This window comes from Rutilus rutilus (genome assembly GCF_951802725.1).
Source record: "Rutilus rutilus genome assembly, chromosome: 5".
Taxonomy (NCBI): Eukaryota; Metazoa; Chordata; class Actinopteri; order Cypriniformes; family Leuciscidae; genus Rutilus; species Rutilus rutilus.
In genome coordinates, this window is record NC_140213.1 from 43,236,420 (window position 1) to 43,262,761 (window position 26,342).

The window sequence follows — 26,342 nt, forward strand, 5'->3', positions numbered from 1 at the left end:
TTGCAAAAGTGACCTTTCCCGGAAAAGTTTGCTCCGGCTGGTAAACCACCATCGGTCCGTGGCGATTATGTAATTGGTCGGTGTGCTTTGGGGCCGGTTGCACCAGCTGTGCGTAAGTTACAGCCTAGGTTTGACGTAAATGGGCACTAAATTACAACTTGCGCTACTAAATATTTTTGCGTTGCATCATTACACTTAGTTGAAGCATAACTACACAAACTGAATATTTCTGGGAAGCCTCCGAACAGGAGTAATAGTTGTAATACACTAGCAGGCTGACTGAACTGCGTCAATAAGCTCTTATTTTACCCCACAGACCTGCGTGATAATGCTTACAATTACACTCGCTTACATTTTAACAGAGAGATCATTATGGGAATAAATTACTTTCTTAGCGGCTCTTCGACACAAACTCGTCGTCTCTGTGTGCATCACTCAGTGTTGTGCATGGAAAAGAAAATCAGTTAATAAATATTAACTTTATATATCAATATTAATTTTTTGTATCAGTATTTATTTATTGATCCTTATTAATTTCAAATACAGTTTCTCGGTATTATTTGCATATCATTTAAATATTGTTATTCATGATTGAGTAGTATTGTATTTTATGGAAGCTTATTTTTACCGTTAGTGACATGAGGCAAAAGAAGTTGGAAGGATAAACTGAAATTCACAGCATTTTAACAACCTCTTCTTACGTATTTGAAGGCTGCTATTGGATCATTGAAGGTATATGTCATTTTATGTGACTACGCAAAGGTGCTCTGAGCGATGTTGGGTGACGTCACTTGTTGACGTCCCTCCCTCCTCCTCATCCCGTCCCCTCCCCCTCCCTTCCGTGCTTCCTGAAACAGTCATGAATTCGGGACTTCGCGTGTTCCTTCTCCTTTTCCCTCTTCTTTGGCTATTTGTTCATCAGAACGTCGTCTCTTTGGTCGTGTGTCGGCCAAATCCAAATTGTCAAGAATATAACATTTAAACATTTAGGACATCTCTCCTCTAGCAAACTTCCCTCTTCATGCTTCTCTCTCCTCCACTCCCCCCACCCCCCCTTCATGTGCACACGTACTAACCCCCCAACCCCCACCCCCAAATTATTCTTGTCGGTTATTGGCTGGAACACTCTTCGTTATGTTTCGTGGTCCAGGCTGGGCCAGTTTGTTTTTGTTGCCGTTTGTGAAGCCTGGGCTGTCTACAGAGACCGCGTTTTTTTACAGTGTGTTCAGGGGACAGGCAGCTAGCGGATAGTGAGGAGATGTTTGCTGTATGTGACAAAAAATATTTCGGCCTAAAAAATGCGTGACATCGCTTAGAGCACCTTTAACAGAGAGCTTATGACCTACTAGCTACGTTAGCCTTATGAACAAATAGTGCAACCGTATAAAGTACAGAGTTAGTGACAAACTAACTAGTAGGTATTAAGCCTCTATAGTGTGGACTTTACGTTCCAATTCAAGTAAGAACTTGCGAATGACTGGTGCAACCCCACCTTGGTCGGTATCTACGTCGCTACGATCAAATGCTTTCTTAATTGCTGTTGTTTTCTCACCACTGTCATTTTGTTGTGCGTTTATTTTGTTATTGAGGGGAAACTCACAGCACATATTTACATATCATCTAATTGTTCACTAACAGTTATACCAAACCTCTTTTTACCCCTAAGTGAAGAACAAAAAAGAGCATGCCAAATTATTATATTGGGCCTCGTTCTAATAATTAATTACCTTTAAGTTTAAGTTAAATCAAACCGAGGGAATGAATTAGTTCAACATGGCCACAAATTACTAAAATGAGGGAATGAATTAAACAATTGTGGGAACAAATTCATAATTCGAGGGCACGCTTTAACTAAAACGAGTGAATGTATTTTTGTCCACATGTCATGTGCGGGGCTCCAGAGAAGTAAATGAACTGAAAAGCTGCTATTTGACATTTGTGTGTTACCAGGTTTAATAACTTCTGTGCCGGCTTGTGCTCGTCCAGCAGCTGGTTAGCTTTAGGAGGAGATTCCTTGCTTTGTTTTTGTCATGTTGTCACAGGCTGTCAATTAGAGGCCTGTTCCTTTTAGCCTGCAGCTTATTTGCCCTTTTCTCTCACACACACCCTGACTTTGTCAAGAGGATGACATGATGCCAGCAATTATTGTAGCAACCCAATGGACTCTGGGTGTAATCTGATGATGGTTTTCAACTGGTTTTGCTTCCAGAAGCAGATTTTACATTGATTGACCAGAGGCATATGGAAAAAAAGAAAACCAAGTATGGAAAAATATTTATGGTTCCAGACTATTGCCCCTCTTCAGTTTTAGCGCATGCTATCACTTCAAGAAAACCAATGAAAAACCCCCCAGAGAAAATAAAAAATATTAACATATGACTGTATATATCAAACATAATGCTGAAAATAATGTTGTATGATCCATTTATGTTAAATATGTGCATAAAAATTTACAGATAGGTTTGGATATTTGAGTCTGGATAAGTATGGAATTTTGAAATAGAAAATGTGTAACCCTGATTAATGGGAATATCAGCCATAATACCAAGTGAAAGATGAATTTCTACCAAAATACCATTAAGTTTAATTGTGAGGCAGCATGTTACCAAATTTGTTAATATTAACAGAAACGCATTTAAAATCACACATTGAAATTGTATTGCTAGTATCAGCCACACTGCCAAGCGAACAATGAATTTGTACTGAAATGCCATTTAGTTTTATTTGTAATTTTAAATTTAAAAAACTATAGTAAAAAACAAAAATGTCATGCGTTAAGGATCCATTAAACAACTAGGCACTAATAAAAAAAATATATATATTAGAAATATAAGAAATGTAATTTGTGCCTAATTTTTGAATGGTCGTCAATGGGGATAAATGTGTTTTGTTTTGTTTTGTTCCAGAAAGTGTGTTAGCGTCGACCATGGCCTTGTAATCTTAGTCTAAAATAATTTCAGCTGTAATGTTAATGGAGAACATGATCTCACTGAGCAATGAGACAGATGCATTTGCAAGAATGAACACCCAAATCAGAGGCACGTCTATGTCTGACAGATGCTTTCAGGAAATAAAAGCATCATGCTTTGTCCCAGTGTTTAGGACTAATGGACCAGCAACCGTACATCGGGTTGTAGCTGTTTGTTAAAATGCACACATTTCAATGATATTGTGTATAAAATGCATTTAGACGGTGCTTTGATAAAACACTTTTTTATTAAGATGTTGTCGTGGGTGACGAATGCCATTCAGCCTCTGCACAGTCTTTATTTGAGGTGTGTACTTATTAAGAGTTCAGATTCTACTCTGAAGATGGATGATAATTGAATGCAAAGTCAATAAGCCACAGATCCTATGGAAGAGCATGCTTTGAGACTGATGTAGTCACTTTGCTTCTTGAAAATGATTAATGGTTTTTCCAACAAAGGTTGCCTTGCTAGTCTATAGATATAATAAATTAATTATGCATTTATTTTTCAGCTAGGTTTTATATTTTATATACAGGTTTTAGTATTTTTTATTTATTTTTTATTTTCAATAATATTTGTTTGGCATCCCTAGCTATGGAAGCTTGTATCCGCCACAGAATAAAACATTTTAAGAGATAATTGCGACTTTTTATCTCACAATTGCGAGTTTACATCTCGCAATTCTGAGTTTATTTCTCAGAATTTTGAGATATAAAGTCAGAATTGCGTGTTATAAAGTCAGAATTGCAAGATATAAAGTCAGAATTGCGTGAAATAAAGTCGCAATTGCGTCTTATAAAGTCAGAATTCTGACTTTTTTTCTCGCAATTGCGACTTTATATCACGCAATTCTGACTTTATAATACGCAATTGGGAGATATAAAGTCAGAATTGCATGATATAAAGTCGCAATTGCGTGTTATAAAGTCAGAATTGTGAGATAAACTATTCTGAGGTAGAAAGTCTTTTTTTCCCCTTAGAATTGGACTTAATATCTCTTGTTGTGATATATCTACTAATATATCTACAATTGTGAGTTTATATGTCACAATTCGGAGAAAATATGTCAGAATTGCGAGATATAAACTCGCAATTGCGTGTTATAAAGTCAGAATTGCGTGATATAAAGTCGCAATTGCGAGAAAAAAAGTCTGAATTCTGACTTTATAACACGCAATTGCGACTTTATATCTCACAATTCTGACTTTATAACACGCAATTGTGACTTTATAACACGCAATTGTGACTTTATTTCACGCAATTCTGACTTTATATCTCGCAATTCTGACTTTATAACACGCAATTGCGACTTTATTTCACGCAATTCTGACTTTGTATCTCGCAATTCTGAGAAATAAAGTCAGAATTGCGAGATGTAAAATCGCAATTGTGAGATAAAAAGTCGCAATTATCATTTACATTTTTTTATTTTGTGGCGGAAACAAGCTTCCATACCTAGCAGTGATGTATTAAAGTGTCGCAAATTTTCAACCTGCTTTGTATTGTAACAATGTTGGTGGTATATTTAAATGAACAATGTTTACTCGTTCTCCTTGTTACCGAGAAATTCACGTTAATTTGTCAGAGAGTCTGCCGGATGACTTTTGACCCAGGGTTTTCGTGAACACTGCAGATTATACTTCTGAATATTTGTGTCCCCTAGGGCTGGGCGATATGGCCAAAAAAAAAATCACGATAATTTTTTTATATCAGTCGATATCGATAATTATCACGATAAAAGTCAAATCTTTATTTCTTTCAAGTTTAAAGGCAGATTTTTGCTCCTAAGTGAAAGTTGTAGAAACCAGAGCGTTAACTGTGGTTTTAAACTACTCTTTATTGTCAGAACATATCAGGACAAACACTTGCCAAACAGGTGAACATTTCACAAATCTGAGGTAGAACATTCAAACATTTGTCATTTTTCCTTAACAAAATAAATATCTTTATTGGAAAATTAATTTCTTAGTTTCTGCATGTGCTAATTTTTATTTGGTAAAATGTAATATTCTGACTGTTTGAGTTTTATTAAACTTAACCATTGGTCATCCAGTATCATGCATTTAGATCATGATAACCACAGATAAAACCAGGCATAGCCTGTAGCACCTCATTATCATGGCAAAATGTAACTTTATGGTTTCTATGGTATTTGTATGAAAAACAGTAGCCTAAATACATTATTGAATACTGAATACTGTAATTACATTCCATCAGTCCTTTAATACATCGTCTACATTAATAATATAATACAATTCAATATGTATATCCCACATTTCATGGTGCAGTTAATATTACTAGGGTAACGTTACAGTAAATCCATAGTAAATGATGGGAATTTGTAGACGGAAAAGCCTTCTGACAGTATCGTTGCGCACAGTGTTTCTCCTGTTTGTCAGCGCTGTTTCATCTGCCTTTAAACTGGTTTAAATCACTGAGACATTGTGTTCTTCGCTGAATTCAAGCGCTTCTCACTGGATCTCGTGACGAGATCGATCAGAGTAAACGCATCGGCTCTAGTGAGCTCGCGCTCATAGACTGTATATAAACGCTCGCGCTGCGCTGCCGTTTGGACTTTGAGCCGAGCGGATAAATGGTCCGTGTGGCGCGCGGTTCAAATGAGTTTCGATCCGCTTTTGGCGCATAAACATTATCGAACATTTATCGAACTCTTGATATCGTTTTATCGAGAAAAATTTCCGTTAATTATCGTTATCGTTTTATCGCCCAGCCCTAGTGTCCCCGCCCACAGACAGTCGGATCAGCAGAGGGTTATTAACAGAACAGTAAGGGTAGTTTTATCACTGAAAATTGTATTGTACTACGTCTACTCTTTAAACAGCAGAATGTTAAAAATGAAACACTATGGCTTGAGCTTTTGCTTCGGGCAGTTTCTACAAACACGGAGGTTTTCAGATTTTCCGTCTCTGCATTCTCTCTGTATTTCTGATTCTTTGCAGCCTTTATCCACTGCCTAAACGCGCTGGATCCTTCACTGGAAACTGAAAGTAACTCACTCCCGCTAAACGTTTACTCTTTGAATTCTTGCACCCGGGAACAATACAAGTCAACACCAGTATGACTAAAAGTTTGTTAAGAAGTATTTCCTACTAAAGCAAGGTGGTATTTGACTCTGCCTTGGCATCTTGTCACAAGGTTATTATCGGTTTGCATTTTCCTAAATATGATATTAAATCATTTTCAAATTTCCTATAAATTTCGTTTCATTAATAGTTTTAGTTTGGTTTTTATTTTGTGAACACATTTCTATTTCTATTCTATAGCAGAGTTAACAGAACAGTTAGACATTTAATTTCAGCAAAGTTTATTGTTTGCAGTTTACAGTTAACTCTTGTGCAAACTTCTTAATAATAAAAATTAAATAATTGTTTGAGATTGAACAAAGAACCAAACAAATGCAGCTTTTAAAAGTATAAAAGTAAAAATTATTCATTCAAACTCATTCATATTATAGATGAAATAGACGTGTATAAAAAAAAAAAATGTGTATGATGATTATGATTATTCAGATTATTCTTTTATGATTAATCCTTTCAAACATATTATTCTTGTATTGATCAATTTATGCTTTTTATATATTGTATCTTTTAATATCATATACTCACAGTTATACTCATTTACATGACATTTAGTTGACTTCTACTCTGAAAATGTACGTCCATTTGTGGGCTAGACATGCCATTTGTTTTTTTCCGTTTTCTGCTCAGTGTGGTATCCTGTCTAATATGTGTGGTATCTTGTTTATTATTAAGTTTTTAGATGGTTATCTTACCTGGAATTAAGGTGCAGCTGTATTTGCATATAAGGTCTAGACATGATGGCCATTTCTGCTACTTAGGGCTGGTTCACATAGAAAGCGTTTTTGCTTTGAAAAACACGAGACGAGGGCAGTGGAATGAGGAAAAAGTCTCGAGACGCGACTTTTTAAAAGTTGAACTTATTTTAACTTGAGTGCCGCGTTTTTAGAACGCAGTGTCATGCTTGAGACGCTGAAAAAGTGCAACATGTCCGTATAGTGCGTTTACATTAAAAAATAAAGTAAAATAAAGTGTATATTAGTTTGCGAAAATGTTTTTTTGACCAATAGTTTTAGTCTTAGTTTAAGTCTTACTTACGAAAATAACCTTTGCCAACATTCCCAGTGCATTATGGGTGTTGAAGTTTTCCTACCTATTTGGCTCTGTTTTCTGTAGTCAGTTAGCACCTCTGATTTAATTATTTTTCTGCCTATTTTTCTGACAGGAAGTTTTACTGAAAGCCCATTTTGCAAGTGGTAAAATACCTAAAGTGAAATCCAGTTACAAGTGGACTCAGGAGACACGTTAAAACCTGCTGTAAGTATTATTGGTCCCACTTTAGTGGCTTTAACTACTATGTACTAACACTGAAATTAATAATTTGATACAATGGACTTATTGTGTACATACATGTTTTTACATTGTACTTATATTTTAAAAATGCCTGCATGTAATTGCAGCTGTAATTAATTTCTGTAATTACATCCATAATTTCACTGTTGACCCTTCCCTTACACCTTAACCCATACCACCACACCTGTCCCTAACCTTACCCGTATCACACCTCAATAGCAGCAAAAGTGTGTTACAATACAACATGGACACAATAAGTACATTGTACCTACTTTTCGATGTAAGTGCATAGTACTTAAAGCCACTTAATATAAAGTGGGACCGTATTATTAATTAAGTTATTTATGTTTATTCAATTATTTGATTTCATTTTTTGGCTCTGGCACCAATTTAGTCCTTTTTCTTGCTAAAATTGCTTTTAGCATTTGTAAATATTTCATATTTTTTTACAAAACCATAAAGAAAATGACATAATGTGTGTGTGTATGAAGTAATTGATAATTGCGATCATTTGTGTGTCCAGAGATGCATATGACCGTATGAGAAATAGCCTAGCACTCATTTTATTGTATTAGATATTTATAAGATGCAAGGGCTGTGTGTTTATTTTTGACCTCACACAAGCAATTTTATGTAGCAACACCAGAGAGCTAATTAATGCTAATGATGATTGCTTTCTTGTTTCATTCATTCGGCTTAACTGGCAGTTCTAATATTAAGTAAAATAATTTATTTATAACACAAGTTATCCTAGATTATTGATGAAGTTGTCCATGACTTGATTGTTGAAGTTATAAAGTTCCATTCAGATCACATGCTATCATGATCATCCTCACTGTCATATTGTATATATGTTTAATATCCCCAACATATTGATGCTGAGGAGAAATGCTTTGGTGGGATTTTGTCCCGCAGCTAAACGTCTTTCATTCGCTCACACAAGCACATGTGTCTGTTTTTCCTGCAGTTGCAGTGTGTTGCTGTTTTAGCAAATCCATTAATATTTAATTCCTCCTTTATATGCTCACCACCAAATGCTGAAGTCTTCCCAGAGTGTCTGGATGATTTTTTTAAATGAACAATGAAGCCTTTGCTTCATCTTTCCATCTGTCATTACCGTCAGAATTCTATATACAGTAGCCACACTTTAAAAATTCAGCTTCACGTGGAGCCTTTAACCTAACAAAGCCAGACGCTAAAACTCGCACACGGCCGCGAGATCTTTAACTTGCGTCAAAGGCTTGATTTGACCGCCAGAAGAATAACAATGGGGTGAGTTGTCAAGATGAACAGAGCCTTGTCACAGAATATATACTTTCGATAATGAGGGAGGGTGCCAAATGCGCAATCTGAGGGGTTGCTAGGCAACTGCATCAGCATCACTCCAGCAGCCTCATGTCAAGAAACGCATTTAATCGACGCATTTGAATGGCTCGTTTATTTGATTTGCTGTACATTGATTGAAGGCAGCTTGGCCCATTGCCTGCCTCTTATCTGTGATGTTAAATCCACACACAGGCTGAATCACTCCGTAAAGCAATTAATCCATTCATTGGTTTCCTGTGATGATCAGCTGATGTGTTTTTTTTTAAATGCAGATGCCAATATTTTTGCTTGATAATACGCAAAGCTGTATCTTTTTCGTGTTTGTTCAATGCACCATTAAGAATTACCGCACATGCAACACTCTTCAGTGTAACATGATCCTTTAGAAATCATTCTAATCATTCTATTAGTTGCAACTTAAAGCAACACTAAAGCAAATTTTTTACCTTAAAATAATGTTTCCAAAATCGTTTCAGTGGTTCATCAAGTCGTAACAGGGTGAAATGCACTTCTGCATTCGCTTTGCTGCCCTATATCTGCTATAATCGCACTATGCAAGTTTGCCAGATCGGGTAGCGTTTCTGTAGTTCGAATGAGACGTAAGAAAACTACAAATTCGACTTGCTTTACGGCAAGCGTTAAAATAGTCATTATTTAGTTTTTCTTCGTTTCTGATGTCGCAATACATCATACTTTCATGAACTCTACCTTGTCTGTGGACATTGTTCATTCCAAAGCCGGTACTGAATGTGCAAGCGTGCGTGCGACACAAGGCTGCGGTAGGCGAAATGATTTACGACAGCGGTAATGGACAATTCCACTTCCAACCTATAGGGGGACCGAAGAGGAAAAGTTCTTTGGTGTTGCTTTAATATTTTTGTGGAACCATTGTTATTTTTATTCAAATGAACTGTATCTTGAATAGAAAATTATTGGGGAAAAAATATTACTTTAATTTGTGATAAATTTAATGCATCCTTGCTGAATAAAAGTATTACTTACTTAAAAAAAAAAAAAAACATTACTGACCCCAAACCTGGTAATGTAAGGGTTAATGCCCGACGAGGTGTCCATTGTCAGGTAATAATGGACGATGGCGAGGCATGAACCGTCCGACGTGCAGCGAATGTTTCATTCATTCGCAGTTAAGCCGAATGAATGAAACAAGAAAGCAATCATCATTAGCATTAATTAGCTCTCTGTTGCTACATAAAATTGCTTGTGTGAGGTAAAAAATAATACACAGCCCTTGCATCTTATAAATATCTAATACAATAAAATGAGTGCCAGGCTATTTCTCATACAAGAAAGTCCATTATTACCTGACAATGGACACCTCGAAGGGCATTAACCCGCTTATACCATTGGCACTTGCCAAATAACACATTTTTAAAACATTAGTTTATATTTTAATTAGTTTTACAATCGAAATCGAAAGTTTTTACAAACAATAACTTGGTTTCCCTGGTTACGCCTGACGGTTTATGTAGCAACCGGAGATATTTATAGTCCGCTCAACTCTTGAACCCTTCAGTTTAGCTAACTTACGAGCCAGAAAGTTAACGTATTTTTTTTCACGTAAGTTAGGCTTGTCTAGCCATGGGCGTTACACTTTAGTTTTTTTTAACCTATAATTAAAACACACAGGTAGTGTATAACGGCTAACTAGATGTTTGTTTTGATACAATAAATTGTAAACGGATACTTTGACTGCCTGTTGCTATGGTTACTCACAGCTGATGTAGCCAGCGCATTTATTTATTAATTTCGAACGGTAAACAGTCAGTTTCACCAGAACTCCTTTACTAGGTGTCCTCTATCACTTTTTAATGGACACCCTGCAGCCAATCAGAATCGAGTATTCACCCAGACCATGGTATAAATATATATATATATTAATTATATATTTAAGTTATTTACTGTATATTGTAAATTCTGTGTGCGTACAGTTTTAAACAGTGCAGGTCAAATGGATACCTTTATTATTAATTATTATATTATTCATAACTTTATTATTCACAGCATTTAAATTACATGTTCTATCTTTAAATTAGTAGCCGGTATATCTATGATTGTATAAGTTTCATCTGTTGGTTTTGGTAGGTTTCATCAGTCTTGGACCGAGTGACCGAAAATGATTGCAATGTGTTGCAGTGACTGATTTATTCATTCATCAATGCATTCATCTATGATTTAATATCTTTTTTTATCTACTTGTCTAATGACATCTTCATTAGTACTGAAATGAATACTGCTTTGCTTTTTTTATTTTCTGTGCTTCTACATCTTGCTGTCTGAAGAGCACTCAGGTGATGACTGTACTTTTGCTCTTGCAGCTTCCTGAACACCTTCAGGCTCAGTAGTGCTGGAGCCTCAGACACATTTAATCCTTTTCCTAATCGATTGTGACAGCGAACTCCTCTCTCCCTCTGCTGAGGGGAGCACTCGCCGCCTGTACCTCTGCTGTCCAGTACACGAGAGCAGGTGACTGGAGTACACACACTGAAAGTCACCTGAGATATAATGTTCCTGCAGAACAAGCAGTACATGCTATAGTCATGTCTACATCTGACATTCAAATGTCCTTTTTCTACAAAAACAACATCACTGGGGAACAAAGGTCTCGCATATCACAGTGATGTCCAAATAACAGGAAATTACATTGCAGACATGGGAAATAAATCCACAACTGCGAGATATACAGTTGCATTGTGTCCTCGTGTCAGGACGTTCATATCCATGTTCTCTTATTGTGCTGTCCCCGAATTGACCGCAAACGTGCAGCAGGAACTAAGGGGCTTTTAAAAACTGATATTCTCTCACGTGATGTCTTTTTTACTGCCTTTTTGAGAGGAAAATATAATTAATTCCCTTGAGTAATCCTTTGCCTCACAGAGATTCACTGTCACTATCATACACACAAAATTAATTACATGATGTGTCGACTAATTCATCTTAATTAATCGCACATCTCGAATGCGATTTAATTAATAAGCACAAATCGCAGAAATTACCTCCAAGAGATCATTTAAAGTCATTATTGTGTTAAATGAAAAAAGCATCAATTAGACATTACAAGTGGCTTTAGATTTAAAAAAAAAAATTATTCAACTTTTAGGCTACAATAGCCATTGTTTTTTTTTCAGAAGCTGCATATAATTGATATTCAGATAGATTTACACTGCAATTACATCTGCATAAATAATGCCATGTGATTATTGGGATTTAAATGGGTATAAAAAGAATAGTTCACTCAAAAATGAAAATTATGTCATCATTTACTCTCCCTGATGTCGTTTCAAACATGTTTGGCTTTCTTTGTTCTTTGGAATATGAAACAAGGTATTTTGAGAAATGTCAGTGGGAATTTGGGAAGTCAATGGTAACCAATTGGGATTTAAACTATTGAGATCTGGAAACAGCAAACATAGTAGTAGAGGCTTGTATAGCAGTCTGTAATATTATGTCTCCTCTTTTTTTCCCCGACAAATATAAATACAGATTTTTTATATTTTGTTTCGTCTTTTTTCGTCAAAGATATTGCATGTCACAGTTATTGTTTGATTACCGCATTGTCTTCTTGTCATCATCTCAGCTTAGTCATGGGGGAAAAAAGCATGTCAACAAACTTTTTGTTAGTGAAATTAACAGTATTTCACTATTGGTCAGATGGCCCAGTCTTTTGTAATTGGTCTATTGCGTGTGTCGAAAACAAAACGGCCTTCACCTTATCTGAATTTGTGTAATAGTTAACAATATTACTATTTAAAAACATTTTAACATGTTTTTTTTTTTTTACTGTGATAGCAAAGCTACATTTTCAGCCATTACTCCAGTCCATAATCCTTCAGAAATCAGTACATGATCCTTCAGAAATCATTATAATATGCTGATTTGGTGCTGTGCCCAATTTGACTGCAAATGGTGCCACAGGAACTGAGGATCTTGTCAAGACTTGTTATACCTCATGTGATGTTGTTTTAGTGCCTTTTTGAGAGCAAAATATTGTTTATTCTCTTGAGTAATCCATTGCCTCATGTAAGGTTCACTGGTTTGTCAGGACAGTCTGGTGCGCAAGAGGATTGCGCATAGTAAAGATCTTGTCTTGTGAGAAGAAGAATGAGAACTCCATTCCCAGTGCAAACGAGAACATGCATGAGCATGAAGTGACTAATCAGATCTCATCTTGTTCTCTCACTCCTCTTCTCCTCCGTAGACTTCTGGAATGGCTTCTAAACCTCATCCGCCTCTGATGAAGAAACACAGTCAGACCGATCTGGTGAGCCGACTCAAGACTCGCAAGATCCTCGGCGTCGGTGGAGAGGATGATGATGGAGAGGTGCACAGATCAAAGGTCAGTATTTGTATATCATGTCCTTTAGGGTGGTCCTTATCAAGTCCAATTTTTTTTTTTGTGCAAAATGTTAGTGTCTTAACCTCTTAAACTGTTCCTTTTAACTTCAAAATTAGAAATATGCAAAAATGTTGACAAAAAATGATATTTAGAGGTAGCTCAATCATGTGGAAGATTGCCTATGTTAAGCTGTGCGGCGTTATTGTGATATGCAAGTAATATTAAAAGTTGCTGCAAATGAACTACATTTTATTGAAATCAGAGCAACACTGACATGACAACAATGACAACAATCTCAAAAAAGCCCAAAGTTTTCAACAATCCCTCATTTCTGATGCTCAGCAGCCAGTGTTGACTTTTTGCAGTCTGGATAGATCCGTCGGTGATCTTCCACCACATGAAGGAGAAACTGCAATTGTTCTTCAGAGTGTGTGAGATAGCCATTGTATTCTTGAATCAGAGCCACTCCTCTCTCGGCGTGAACATTGACTACTTTCATTGCATGTATGGTTGCCTGTGCCTCCTGATAATCTGCTTGATTCGGCCAAAGTTCCGGGTCAATTTCAAGGAACGTAATGTAATTTTTTAAACCAAAAAATGTGCTCTAAACCCAAACAATAACCAAGGTGAACATCAATAGAAATATGTATTGATTCCACCAGGAAAGGTAAATCTGCTAAACCGGGTCATGGATGGAATAATTTGGATTTCGTTTCTACAATAAGTAAACTGAGATATGTCTCTAAAATACATATTTAGGAATATATGGTGCATTAGATGCTTTTATGGAGATTTTTTGGGGAATTTTACTAGCCAGGTACAATACCAATTCAAATGATCTGTTTTTACGAAAATCATCAAAATCTCAGAAAGTTTCAAGCTAATTGAGCTACCAGTAATTATTATGTTACTGCCATAAAAATTGGCATGCTGTATTTTCTTATATAAAGGAACAATTTAAAGGGTTAAGAGCATGACAATTGGAGACTTTAAAAATAAGGACCACCCTAATGTCCTTGTACATTTCCTTATCCAAGTTCCATGACTTGCATAGTAACTAACTTAAACACACAGACATGCATATTAATGGTTTGCATTCTGTTGTTGCAGTGAAACAGATGTTCATATATTATCAGTGTGCAATTAGGAGCAGTGCAAAAAACAACAACGCAATCTGCTTGAGACTGTTGCGCTAATAGGCTCAGTTAGCCTCAATTTTACCTGCTTCTTTTTGAATAGTGTGTTACCATTAGTAGGGTTATACTAAATCCCAGTCCAAAATGAACACTTGCCAAAATGTGAGTAAAAAATGGCCTTGTTGAATAAATCCATTTTACTCAACCTTAGACAGTAAGATTATAATACATGGCTATGTCAAATTAAATTATTATGTCAAAGGACCTGTTGTTGATGTAAGTGACATGCACGATTTAAAGCAGATGTATAAACCGTTTACTAAAGAAAACATCTGTCATCATGACTCACTTCAAATATTTTTTGCACTACAGCAGCAAAACTAAATTATGAGTGTCACGATTAGGATTTTTTTACCTGTAATGTTTGACACAGCCCCCCCCCCCCTCCCATTTAATGGTTAAAATATCCATTTGCCATAAGGGCAAACATATATATATTATTTATCATCATTTTATTTTTACATATACTTTTTTTTTTTTTTAAAGGGGTCATGAATTTTTGACATTTAAGAGGTGTTGGTGCTATTAAAACATCCAATAAGTTTCAGAGCTCAAAACGTCTTTGTTACTCAAAAAACAACTCTTTTTTTTTTTCTTACTAAGCTGGCAATATATGACCCGTTTCCGACCAAATATATCATCACATGACTTCCTGGAAAAGCTCAGCACTGTAACTTTTAATGGTATGGAAGTAGATTGAAATATAATTCTGTAATCAACATTTTCACGATTACTTCATCTTGGCAGCTGTAGCCTAATAGTCAAAAGAGTTCCTCATGTAATACATATTTCATATGCAAAGTTACCCAATCACAGCAATGGGCTTTTATTTTAAAGACCCATCTATTTAAACAGTGTTCAAATCAAAGGGATAAAAACAGGGTATAAAATTGCTTTTATTTATAAATGATAACAGTTTTTAATGCAAAAATACCTCAGGAAACATAAAAAAAAAAAAAAAATGCCACTTATGAACCCCTTTAAAGGGGTCATGACATAAGAAATCAAATTTGCCTTGATCTTTTGACATACAAGACACCATTGTACCATTAAAACATCCTGCAAGTTTCATAGCTTAAAAATTCCTCGTCCTTATCCATCTTATTTTTCAAGTGTTTTCTGTAAATGTGCGAGACTTCCGATTTATTAGGCGCTCTGGGGAAATAACGAGAGGAATATATCAAACTGCTGTAAACTGTAAAACTGTTTGCGCTACAAATCAGCGTGTGTATACAGTAATTAAGACAATACATTAGAATAATATGGTAAAATGGCCCCTTAAATACTTATCTTTTCACACAGAGAGTCAGAATGAAGGTTGAAAATAAGCGTATTTCCATATATATAGCATATATATTCATTTTTTTGTGCAAAAAACTTTATTAACTTTATAGGTAAACCTGAAGGAACATGAAATCCATGTCATGACTCCTTTAAATACTATGTTTGACCTTATATTATCTGATAAAAATGCCATATATATCATATGTTCAATCATCTGATCACTGCTATTACTATAAAGCATGTAAAGCTCGTTAAGGTACCATTTGTTCTTGCTTTGCTGGTACTTGTACGCGAAGAGCTTTTTCCAATGAAATTAGATGTGCACTTGGTGTGCAACATGCAGTAATCCAGCATCTCATGGGTGATATGAAAAATGTAAACATTGATATACTTCCATGATATAAATACAGTGCTCATGTTCACACATATGATGCTTGTACCCATGCCTGAGGCGGTTTGTCCTCGCTCATGAGAATTGTTTATCGGGTTTGCGAGAGAGGAAGATGGACCTATTCACAACTAAAAATAAACGAAGGAAGCTCTCCATTTTGCTTTTCACTCGTCCTTAAGCTGTACACCCACAGGAAAGTGATGCGGTGAAACGGCTGTTGTTTCCTCCATGAGCAGGAGGTTGTGAGTTTCCTGTGTATAGAGCGAAGGGTCTTGGTTTTGCGAGGCGTTCGAGTTACTCAGAGCTGTGGTATGGGCCCTATCCTGCACTTCCCCTGTCAGCACATCTGATTCAGCTCTGTGGTGATTTCACTAATATTGGGTCTTTTGTAGGATTTAACAGAGTCATTCAGCAGTATTAAACACTATGGCTATTCAGTATAATTTGTAAAGACTAATGGAATTATATGATTTAGGCATCTAACAATTTAGAGATTGCAATGAAAGATCTTCTGGTTTGCACAACTGGGTCCAGTTTGAGGAGGGGACTTTAAAAATGTAGCTTGCCAGTAACAAGCTACTCATGATTGTAATTAAACTTCAGTCAAGGTATCCTTTTGAAAAAAAAGTAGCTAACTACTTTGAAGCTGCAGTGTATTTTGAAGTGAGCAGATAGGCAGTATATATTATTCAGAGCAGTATTTCTCTTGACTAGCAATAGGAATTTAAATTAATGAATTTCGATAACTAAACAACTCAGGGTTCCCAGGCTGCTTGAAAGTACTTGAATTTCAGACTCATGGACTAGAAAGTATGTGAAAACATAGGTCCTTGAAAGTGGTTGACTTAAATTTTGTTCGAGTAGCATGATGATATTGCAGAAATGCGGCTTTATGTGTTGCCAAAGCCAGAATGAAAAATTGGTTAATATTGAATGACGAATGTAACTTAAAATGTGATGACAAATTTTACATTTTCAGGGGCTCATTTGGCCTACTTAAGTCTTCAGTGTCACAAGATTATATTATTATTATTTCTTATTATTATCAATTTTATTCGTGCTGTTTAATATTTTTCCGGAAAACGTGATTTTTTTTTTTTTTTTTTGGATTCTTTGATGAATAGAAAGTTAAAAACAACAGCATTTACATGAAATGGGAAACTTTTGCAACAATATAAATGTCTTTACTCTCACGTTTGATCAATTTAATGCATCATTGTTGCATAAAAGTATTAATTTCTAAAAAATAAGAAATTTTTATTTTATATAAAAATAATAATCTTACTGACCCCAAACTTTTGAAGAGTTTTGAAGTCTATGTGAAAAAAGAGGGATATTTTGAGCAAATGTTTTCCTTCACGCATGTGCCGTTGCTTGATGAAGGATGAAGGATGAAGGAGCAGGCGGTCACACAGAGCAGATTAAAAACAGCATTGTTTATTTCTTCCTGTTCCTGCCTTCCCTCTGCCTCTGTTCGCTGGCCTGTGCCACACTATCCTGCATGATTATTCCTGCTTAATGCGTCTCACGCTCATGATTCAGGTCTGCTTCCTGGAGTAGGGTCTGTTCCTGTGAAAACCACGCGTGCTAGAATGACTGTACAGATGCATGATTCAGTAATGTCACAGAAGCCAGAGGCCAAACCCTCATTCAAACAGATGCACATGTCAGAACACATGCGCAAGCAATCACATGATACACAGCACTGTTTTTATTTGTGCATAGCCTTTTGGTGTAAATGGCCCGTGAAGTATCCAAATGGAAGTTGCATTTGTATCAGCAGTTGTTTTGACAGCCGAGCCAGTGTAAAGATGTGGTAATAATCCCACTGATCCCTCCATTTCCTTTTGCAATGTTTGATAACCTCAAAAGCACAATATATGTTTGTATATCTTCCACACACGTCGACCTGGGCTTTGGTCAGAGCGCTCATGAGGTCACTCTCATTGCTACGCCTGGCTTTTATCTTCTGCTCGACTCTGACCTGCAGTAGCCTCTAATTAGGATGTTGATACTCGCTGAGAATTTCTTGCGGAGGCCAAAGCGGTCAGCAAATTGAAAATATTTGCGCTGTTTCAGAGCTCAGAAAGGTCTCGGCTGCTCGCACTGCTTGAATAAGATGGCCATCACAGAACCAACCACCAGATGAAATGCAATTTGCAGTTAGGCTGTTGCGAAAGCGCGCGTTACAGCCTGAAATCTTTACTGCTGTGAATCTTAATGACATATGACAGCTATAAAATTTAAACTCGATTGGATTTAAATTGAATCTGGTCTTATCATCACTACAGTTGTACATCTCTGACCTGGAAGCAGAAGTTTCTACTTAGTGATGCAACTTCTTTGTAATCATTGTAAATTGCAGATACATTTTATTTGATTTATTGCCATAACCTAGTTGTCCGGAATTTTTCCTGGTGAGCTCATCAACAATAATAACATGCACTAAAATGCAATAAAAGCATATAAATACAAAGAATGAGAAAAACACACATGCATACGTAAAGTATATATCCCATCGAAATACAGATGCATTAATACCAGAGGAATTAAGAGCATGAACAAACACTAAAAAAAACGTGGCCCTGAAGCGGCCGGCCGGATTTGTGAGATCTTTCAGAACTTGTTAGTCCTTTTCTCTGCGAACGTGAGACATAAATGTCATCAATGGTGGAAAGATCACGACCTATAATTTGAGGCAGACCGCACTATATAACAGCTCTGACTTCTCTGCTGAAAATTGAGAAAGTCAGCACACTTTCTTTCACAGGTCGATTAAAGTTGAACATACCACCTTTACTGTTGGTACGGCAGAATTTTTAAGGTGTCTTAACTCATTAATGGGATTTTTAATAATGCCTCTTAGGTTATCATCCCACTTTAACAATTTAGAAATGGTGGTTCGGCATGTCAACACATTCTCATTCCTAACTTGTCACATATTGACGCTTGCTCAGGACCCCTCGCCGTCACTTTTTAACACGGGGTACCCCTTAGAGTCCTTTTTCGACGTGCAGGATACTCCATTGCTTTCAATTAGAAACCTTTGGTGTCATACACAGGCGCGATGGGACTTTTATCCTCATGAATGGAGGTATAGGTTTGCCATTATGGCATATATGTTGGGGTGTGATTTTCAATTTAACCAGCCAGCATCATTTTATTTACATTTTATTTGACTTTTTTTATTTACACTATTTTGAGCACATAATCCAACCCCTACCCTTAAACCATTTGTGTATTATATAATATAAAACACAAGTTCCACTCTGTTCGTATGGCTTCAGAAGACTTGGAATGCAACACAAGTTATTTGTAATACTTTTATACTGTTTTTTGGTCAGTTTTTGCATTAAATAACCATGACTTTACTTATTTGCCTGTTACGCATTGTAGTGCTCTAAAATCTATTTATAAATATTAAAAAAATAATTTCCTCTTTTACAAATGCAAAGAGTTAAATGCATCTTGATCTATTATATACCGCCACATAGGTCTGCAACTGCAACACATCGCCATTTGGACTTTTGGTACCGCTTTTGACTTCTTTTTTGAGATAAATTATTTTGATTACTCTTGTCTGTTTAAGTTTTTTCTTTATAACTGTACTTTTTATATTTTTAAGAAATGCTTATGGGTAGGTTTCGAGGTAGGAGTGGGATTAGCGGCTCAAAATATCTTTTTAATGCCGAATTGTCAAGCTCAAAACCAAGAAAACATGAACACATGAAGTAATCTTATTTATGTCCTTTTTTCTTTTGAACAACCCATTTTCCAAGATATGATGCAATCTGATCAAATTATTTGAACAACATCTGACCTTCTGTACAAAGATCAATGATCAGTGTCACAATTTCTGCATTATTTTTGTCAGAATGCAACAAAACAGTTCAGAATAAGACAGATTTCTTCATTTTACTTTTACATTCAACTTTTATTTGCTTTTACATGTTACAAAAGGCCCGTTCACTCAAAGAACGATAATTATATTAGCGTCCACACCAGCTAGCGATATCATTCTGTTTATGATAAGCGTTTACTGCAGTTATGTCGTCTGCTTCTTTAAATGCTCAAACTCGTCAAAGGAGGATGGATTCTGATTGGCTGATTCATCAGTTGGAAAAAATAATTCTGAAAGTGATTCCAACGGTATTGTGTCTCTGTGCCGTCATATTTGGTGTGAACTCTGATATTCTTTTATATTTAGAATGTTTTTAGAACTGTATCTTTATTTTTATCGTTATAGTTTTCGTCCTTGTGAGCGGGCCTTGTATTGTGATATTTGCACCCCATTCTATGTTTAGTTACATTATATTTATTCATTGTGTTTTATAGCTAGGCATTTCTTGTCTTGTCATGCAGAAATCTTATTTTACTCTATGCTCTTTCAGCACTCTTCACACTCTAAACCCGTAAAATAAGTCCGTCTGTCTGCTCTTTGAAAGATATTGTGGTATTGTGTTGTCATTTCATTAACTTGAACAGTCTCTCAGCAGAGGCTGAGTTGAAATACACGTTGTGTGGCAGTATCGGATCTAATGGAAAAATTGTTTACTTTGGGTGATATTGGAAGTTGTGGTGATTGTTTAGACAATTCTGGCAGTCACGAAATCTAATTTATTTTCGAGTCATTAGCACATCCCAGTATGAAGGCCAGCAGCAGCAGCGTCTGCTGTATCACTGTGGCAGGATCTACAGGGGACCCGCACAACCGCAGCCCTCATAGTGTGTGTTCTCTCTTTATCTCTGCATGCTTATTTTCCCACCTCTCTGCCTCCATTCTGTCTCTCACGCTCGCTTTCTCTTTCTTATCTCCCTATTGCACTCCTATTCTGTCTTATTTCACAGTCTTTAAGGAAATCCATACAGAGGGGTTCTGGAGGTTTGGCTTTTTATTGACATTAGATGTGCACCCAATGAGAATAAAAGAAACACATCCCACTCATATCCGTCACAGCATTTATAATGTCATCCGTCTGCAAACCTGGAGTCGTGGCTCAAATTAAAATGCTTCTTCCATGCACAAATCAATAGAATAGCAATCCAGCATGTGATTCTGGTTCTACTAACCTCCCATCTCATTGCGTTCTGACATTCATGCTGATTTTGACTCAAAATGTTATGCTGATTATATACACTACTACCCTTCAAAAGTTTAGGGTCAAATGTCTGATGAAATGAAAATGTCTCAATTTTCCACAAAAAATATTAAGCAGCACAACTGTTTTGAACATTGATAATAATTATCAATGTTTTCTGATCAGCAAATCAGCATATTAGAATGATTTCTGAAGGATCATGTGACACTGAAGACTGGAGTAATGATGCTGAAAATTCAGCATTGCAATCTCAGGAATAAATAACATTTAAATAGAAAACATTTATATAAAATTGCAATCATATTTCACAATATTTCTTTCAAAAACGTTAACAAACCTTTAAATGATAGTGTACAGCCTAAATTCAATCTGTTCATCATATAAAGTGATCGAGTTTTTTCAGAAAATTTGGACTAAACCGCTCAATTTATATGGATTAGTTTAGCAATCTCTTTATGAACTTTTGAAGCATCAAAGTGGTATTTGTGTAGCTGTCAATGGAGGGACAGAAATCACTCAGATTTCATTAGAAATATCTTATGGGTTTGGAACGACATGAGGGTGAGCAATTAATGACAGAATTTTCATTTTTGGGTGAACTATCCCTTTAAATAAAATATTTCCTTAGAAACCAAAATGCTCCTTTAGGAGAAATGAAGGCTCTTATATTTTATGACACTGTTTTAAGCAGCCACAAAGGGAATGTGTGATTTGCCTCTAATGATAGCCATCCCTACCGCCCTGGTTAAAACCTGTCTGCCTTCTGTCTTACCGATCATAATGTCTATAATCAACTCCTCTCTCCTTACTTCCACTGTTCCTACATCTCTCAAAACTGCTTCTGTCACCCCGATTCTGAAGAAACCTGGTTTGGATCCTAATGACCCAAATAACTATCGCCCCATCTCCAACCTCCCATTCATCACCAAACTTTTGGAACGGACTATAGCGATTCAACTTCAAGCCCACCTGCACAACAATAACCTCTACGAACCTTTTCAGTCTGGTTTTCGCCACAGTCGCAGCACTGAAACAGCCCTGGTAAAAATCACAAATGATCTCCTACTTGCAGCTTACAATGGCCTTTTATCCATCCTAATTCATCTCGACCTCAATGCAGCCTTTGACACCATCTCTCATACAATTCTTTTGGAACGTCTGGCTGCCATCGGGATCGCTAACAATGCACTAGTCTGTTTCAGGTCATATCTACATAATAGAAAACGATTCATTCAGGGAAAAAATGTCACATCAAAATCTACAACAGTCACCCATGGTGTTCCTCAGGGCTCAGTGCTGGGACCACTGCTTTTTTATCATCTATATATTACCTCTCGGCAACGTTCTCTGTTCCTTTGGGATCAATTTTCATTGTTATGCCGACGATACACAACTTTATCTCTCCACAAAATTGAACACCTCTCTTCCCCCCTCCAGACCTCCTGTCTGCAAGCTATCAGCAACTGGATGTCAATCAATCTTCTTAAACTCAATGGAAGTGAGGTTCTCCTCATTGGTTCAAAGGCCACACTCTCCAAAAGTCACCCGTTTACCATGTCAGTTGATGGCTCTCCGATTCCCACCTCCTCCCAAGTCAAAAGTCTCGGTGTCATTCTAGACAGTACACTTTCCTTTGGCCCTCACATCAGCAATATCACTCGGACTCCTTACTTTCACCTCCGCAACATCTCTAGACTCCGCCCCTCCCTCTCCCAACACAATACACAGGTCCTTGTTCATGCCCTGATCAAATCCCGCATTGACTTCTGCAACGCCCTCCTCATTGGCTCCACAAATAAACTTCTCCATCGCCTCCAATCCATTTAGAACTCGGCAGCTCGGATTATCACCCGCACCGGATCAACTGACCACATCACACCGCTTCTTACTCAGCTCCACTGGCTTCCTGTTCCTTACTGGATCAACTACACAATTCTCCTGCTTACCTTCAAAGCCCTCCAGCTTCTTATGGTACCGATCCACTTTTGCAACACGACTGAAGCCCTTCCCTCATTTGTACGTTGATGGGCGTTCCTCAAGTTTACCGCTAGGGTCGTGGTTTTGAGCCAGCGGCTCATGATTCCCCCAGTCTCCATGTGCTCTTCTTCTATTGGATAGTCGCGTCGCGTTCAACGTATTCATTTGCATAAAGATCGGCCAGCTTTTTGACGCGCCGCATTTTTTCAAATGCAGCGCCGCCTTCCCGGAATGCTTTGCGGGCAAAGTCGCTTGACGTCACCCATTGGAATAAAGTGGAGTGCGGCGCGACAGAAGTGTCGCACGGACAATTGGATCCTTTGGATCGATTGGATTACTCAGCTTCACTGGCTTCCTGTTCCTTACCAGATCAACTACAACATTCTTCTGCTTACCTTCAAAGCCCTCCATGACCTTGCTCCCTCATACCTCTCAGACCTGCTTCTTCCCTATAATCCTCCTCGAACACTTCGTTCCTCCACGGGCTGAAATTTTAACTGTACCAACATTCAGACTTGGCACCATGGGGGCTAGAGCCTATAGCCGCTCTGCCCCACATCTCTGGATTTCTCTCCCACTTCACATTCGCCAACTGGACTCTCTCCATCAATTCAAAACTTAAAACACATCTGTTTAGATTAGCTTATCCTACATAAATTTCATCATTCCAATTTAATTTCCTGGACTTTATGGTTTTTAGCCTAAAGATTGTACTTATTATTTTGATTTTACCATTGATATTATTGTTGGGTTTGTATTAATGTCTTGTTTATTTTTTCTGTATGGGTCTTGAAAGGTGCCAACAAATGAAATTTATTATTATTATTATTATAGAAGAGACTCCCCTTTCAAAAAGGTGATTAAACAAAGGAGGAGTTTGCCAACACTTTGATTCCCTTGTAGTGTTGCCATCTTTGTTTAACAGCTATGGAGAAGTAGGTGGCTGCATTGAACGGCAGCCATAAACCTGAAAATGTGTGAATCTCTGGAAATCATCAGAGACTTTGTGTGGGTGGCTGCATGTGCTAATTTATCATCAAATTGGGTTTCATGCTAAATATATTGTGTTATTAATCCACCCATTCACCGGTGGCCACCAGACGTCAAAGCTGACAACAGGTTTCTTCACTTTAATTAAAGATGCTTTAATGATTCGCTCCACACCACTGTGGATAACTCACCATGCACTATTAATTCATCATGCTTCAGACTGATTTAGTTGTTTTTGTTCATCCGAAGTGAATTTAGATGGGACGTTTCTGTTGCAAATGACTCTTCTGCTGGATGTGACAGTTTGTTATTATTCTGAGTGTCGCGTTTTTTCTCCCTCGTGTCTATATCTCTCTCCCCGCATCTTTCTTTATTCCTCACTTCACTTCCTCCTCTTCTCTCTCAGATCAGTCAGATGCTGGGGAATGAGATCAAGTTTGCGGTTCGAGAGCCTGTGGGACTGAGGTAAGACAACATCCCTGTGCTGTTCCGCCACTCTCTCTGCACTGTGGTGGTTAGGGGAGATTGCTCTCATTCACCTCATTTATATAATTCTGCCTTGGGTCAACAGTGCAGAAAATAGCAGGCTTTTAATTAAAGCACAGTTATTTTGACAGGCCACAGCTGAACCAGCTGAACCCTGCACCTGATAATTGTACAAATTCAGGTTCTGTTTCAGTAACGTGTAGCGTTTTGTCTGTCTTTGGACACTAATGCAAATGATTTATGCTAGAAGAATCTCCTGCAATATTATTAGCTCCTAATTTATGTGCATTAGCTGTGTCATTTGCAGGGTTGGGGAGTAACGGAATACATGTAACGGCGTTACGTAATCAGGATACAAAAATCCAGTAACTGTAATCCGTTACAGTTACGTCAAAAAACGTAGTAATCAGATTATAGTTACATTTTTAAAAAAGGGGGAATACTTTCAGGATTACAATGGTTTAATTTAAAACTAAATAAATAAGTATTTTGGCATAATAACACTATATTAAGCGCTGCTTGATTATACAGTAGTTCCTGGTTCTGTTGCCAGTAATGACTCACGTGTGCCACGCGCTGGTGAATGCGCAAATAACAGCTGTCTACAATCTCCTCAGACGCAGATTGAATCACTGCTGCTAGTAGAAACGATGCTGCCTGCGGGTAAAATCGCTTTTAATTCATGGAAATTCCGCTGCTATTTTGTAGAAATTAGGAGAGTATCTTTTTTTAGTACCCAAAATGTCCTTTCTTAATCTTTTCTCACGTAACGGGATGTTCGCTGTCTAGGTAACGTAGGGGAACTCCCACTGCCAACGCCACAAGTTCAGTCAGGCAAATTGAGAAAGATCACGGCTTTAGTCAACATGTAGGTCTATTTTAAAATAAACTAATATGTAGATTGTGTAAAAATGTTAAATGTTGTGTTTTTATTTTTTAGTTAAAAATTAGTTACAAATAAAACAAAATAATCTGTAATACCATACATTAGCCACTAGATGTCTGTATAGCCCTTTACATAAATATATATTCAGGCCTGTGTGTATATTTTGAAAATATTGTAATGTACACTGAGCCAAATTCTTAATAAATAAAAGTTTTTTAATATTTTTTTTTAATAATATTTCTTCTTGCTTGACTTTATTTATATACGTGACCTTGAAGTAATCCAAAAGTAATCAGTTACATTACTTTCATATTATAGTACTTGGATTACGTTACTGAATACTTTTTTTATGAAGTAATTTGTAACTGTAACGGAATACATTTTTAAAGTAATCCTCCCAAGCCTGGTCATTTGGGAAGTCTCCATACCTCAGTTTGAATTTCACACCGTTCAGTGACATAACATATTTCTGGAATGGATTCAGTGGGGTCTAAAAGTCTGAGACCACTAGTGAAAATGCTGCTATTTGTCAATGTTTTAGTTTGTTCTGTTCATGTTATTTATTTTATTAGTTCCCTAAAAATAGGGTAGACTCTTATTCATTTATCTGACCTTCTGTAAAAAGTATCATATAGTCAAAGTTACAAATGTATTTATTTGATTAGTTACCAAAAATAGGGTACAATCTAAAATGTTTCTCATTAACTCTTTCCCCGGCTTTCCGTGTTTTCACTGTTGTAAGGTAGAGGGCGCTATTACGCATCTTCTGAAAGAATACAGAATCTCCTGATCAAAACACAGGTGAAGAACAAGCATAAACAAGCGATAGCATAAGCAGATGCATATTGTGTAAAATAATGCGATCATCAACATTAAACACCGTATAAATAAAGAATGCCTAATGTTAACGAATGAAATATCGACCCAGGATGAGCAACAGGACTGTGAAGCAGTTCCCCATTCAGACGTAGTCTTTGACAAAAAATGTTGTTT

The 26,342-nt window shown here is 36.8% G+C and overlaps 1 protein-coding gene across 6 annotated transcripts in view; it reads left to right on the plus strand.

The window, feature by feature from the left end:
- tp53i11b (tumor protein p53 inducible protein 11b) overlaps positions 1-26,342 on the plus strand; it is a 67,562-nt gene that overhangs the window by 35,570 nt on the left and 5,650 nt on the right. For 3 of the 6 annotated variants that reach the window (XM_084409038.1, XM_084409042.1, XM_084409043.1), the window contains exons 2-3: positions 12,903-13,040; positions 24,384-24,442. In XM_084409038.1, the coding sequence (XP_084265164.1) occupies positions 12,912-13,040; positions 24,384-24,442 (188 nt within the window). In that variant the 5' untranslated portion in view covers positions 12,903-12,911. Of the gene's footprint in view, positions 1-7,232; positions 7,325-11,022; positions 11,171-12,902; positions 13,041-24,383; positions 24,443-26,342 lie in introns of all 6 variants that reach the window. The other 3 variants (XM_084409039.1, XM_084409041.1, XM_084409040.1) reach the window with 2 other exon arrangements.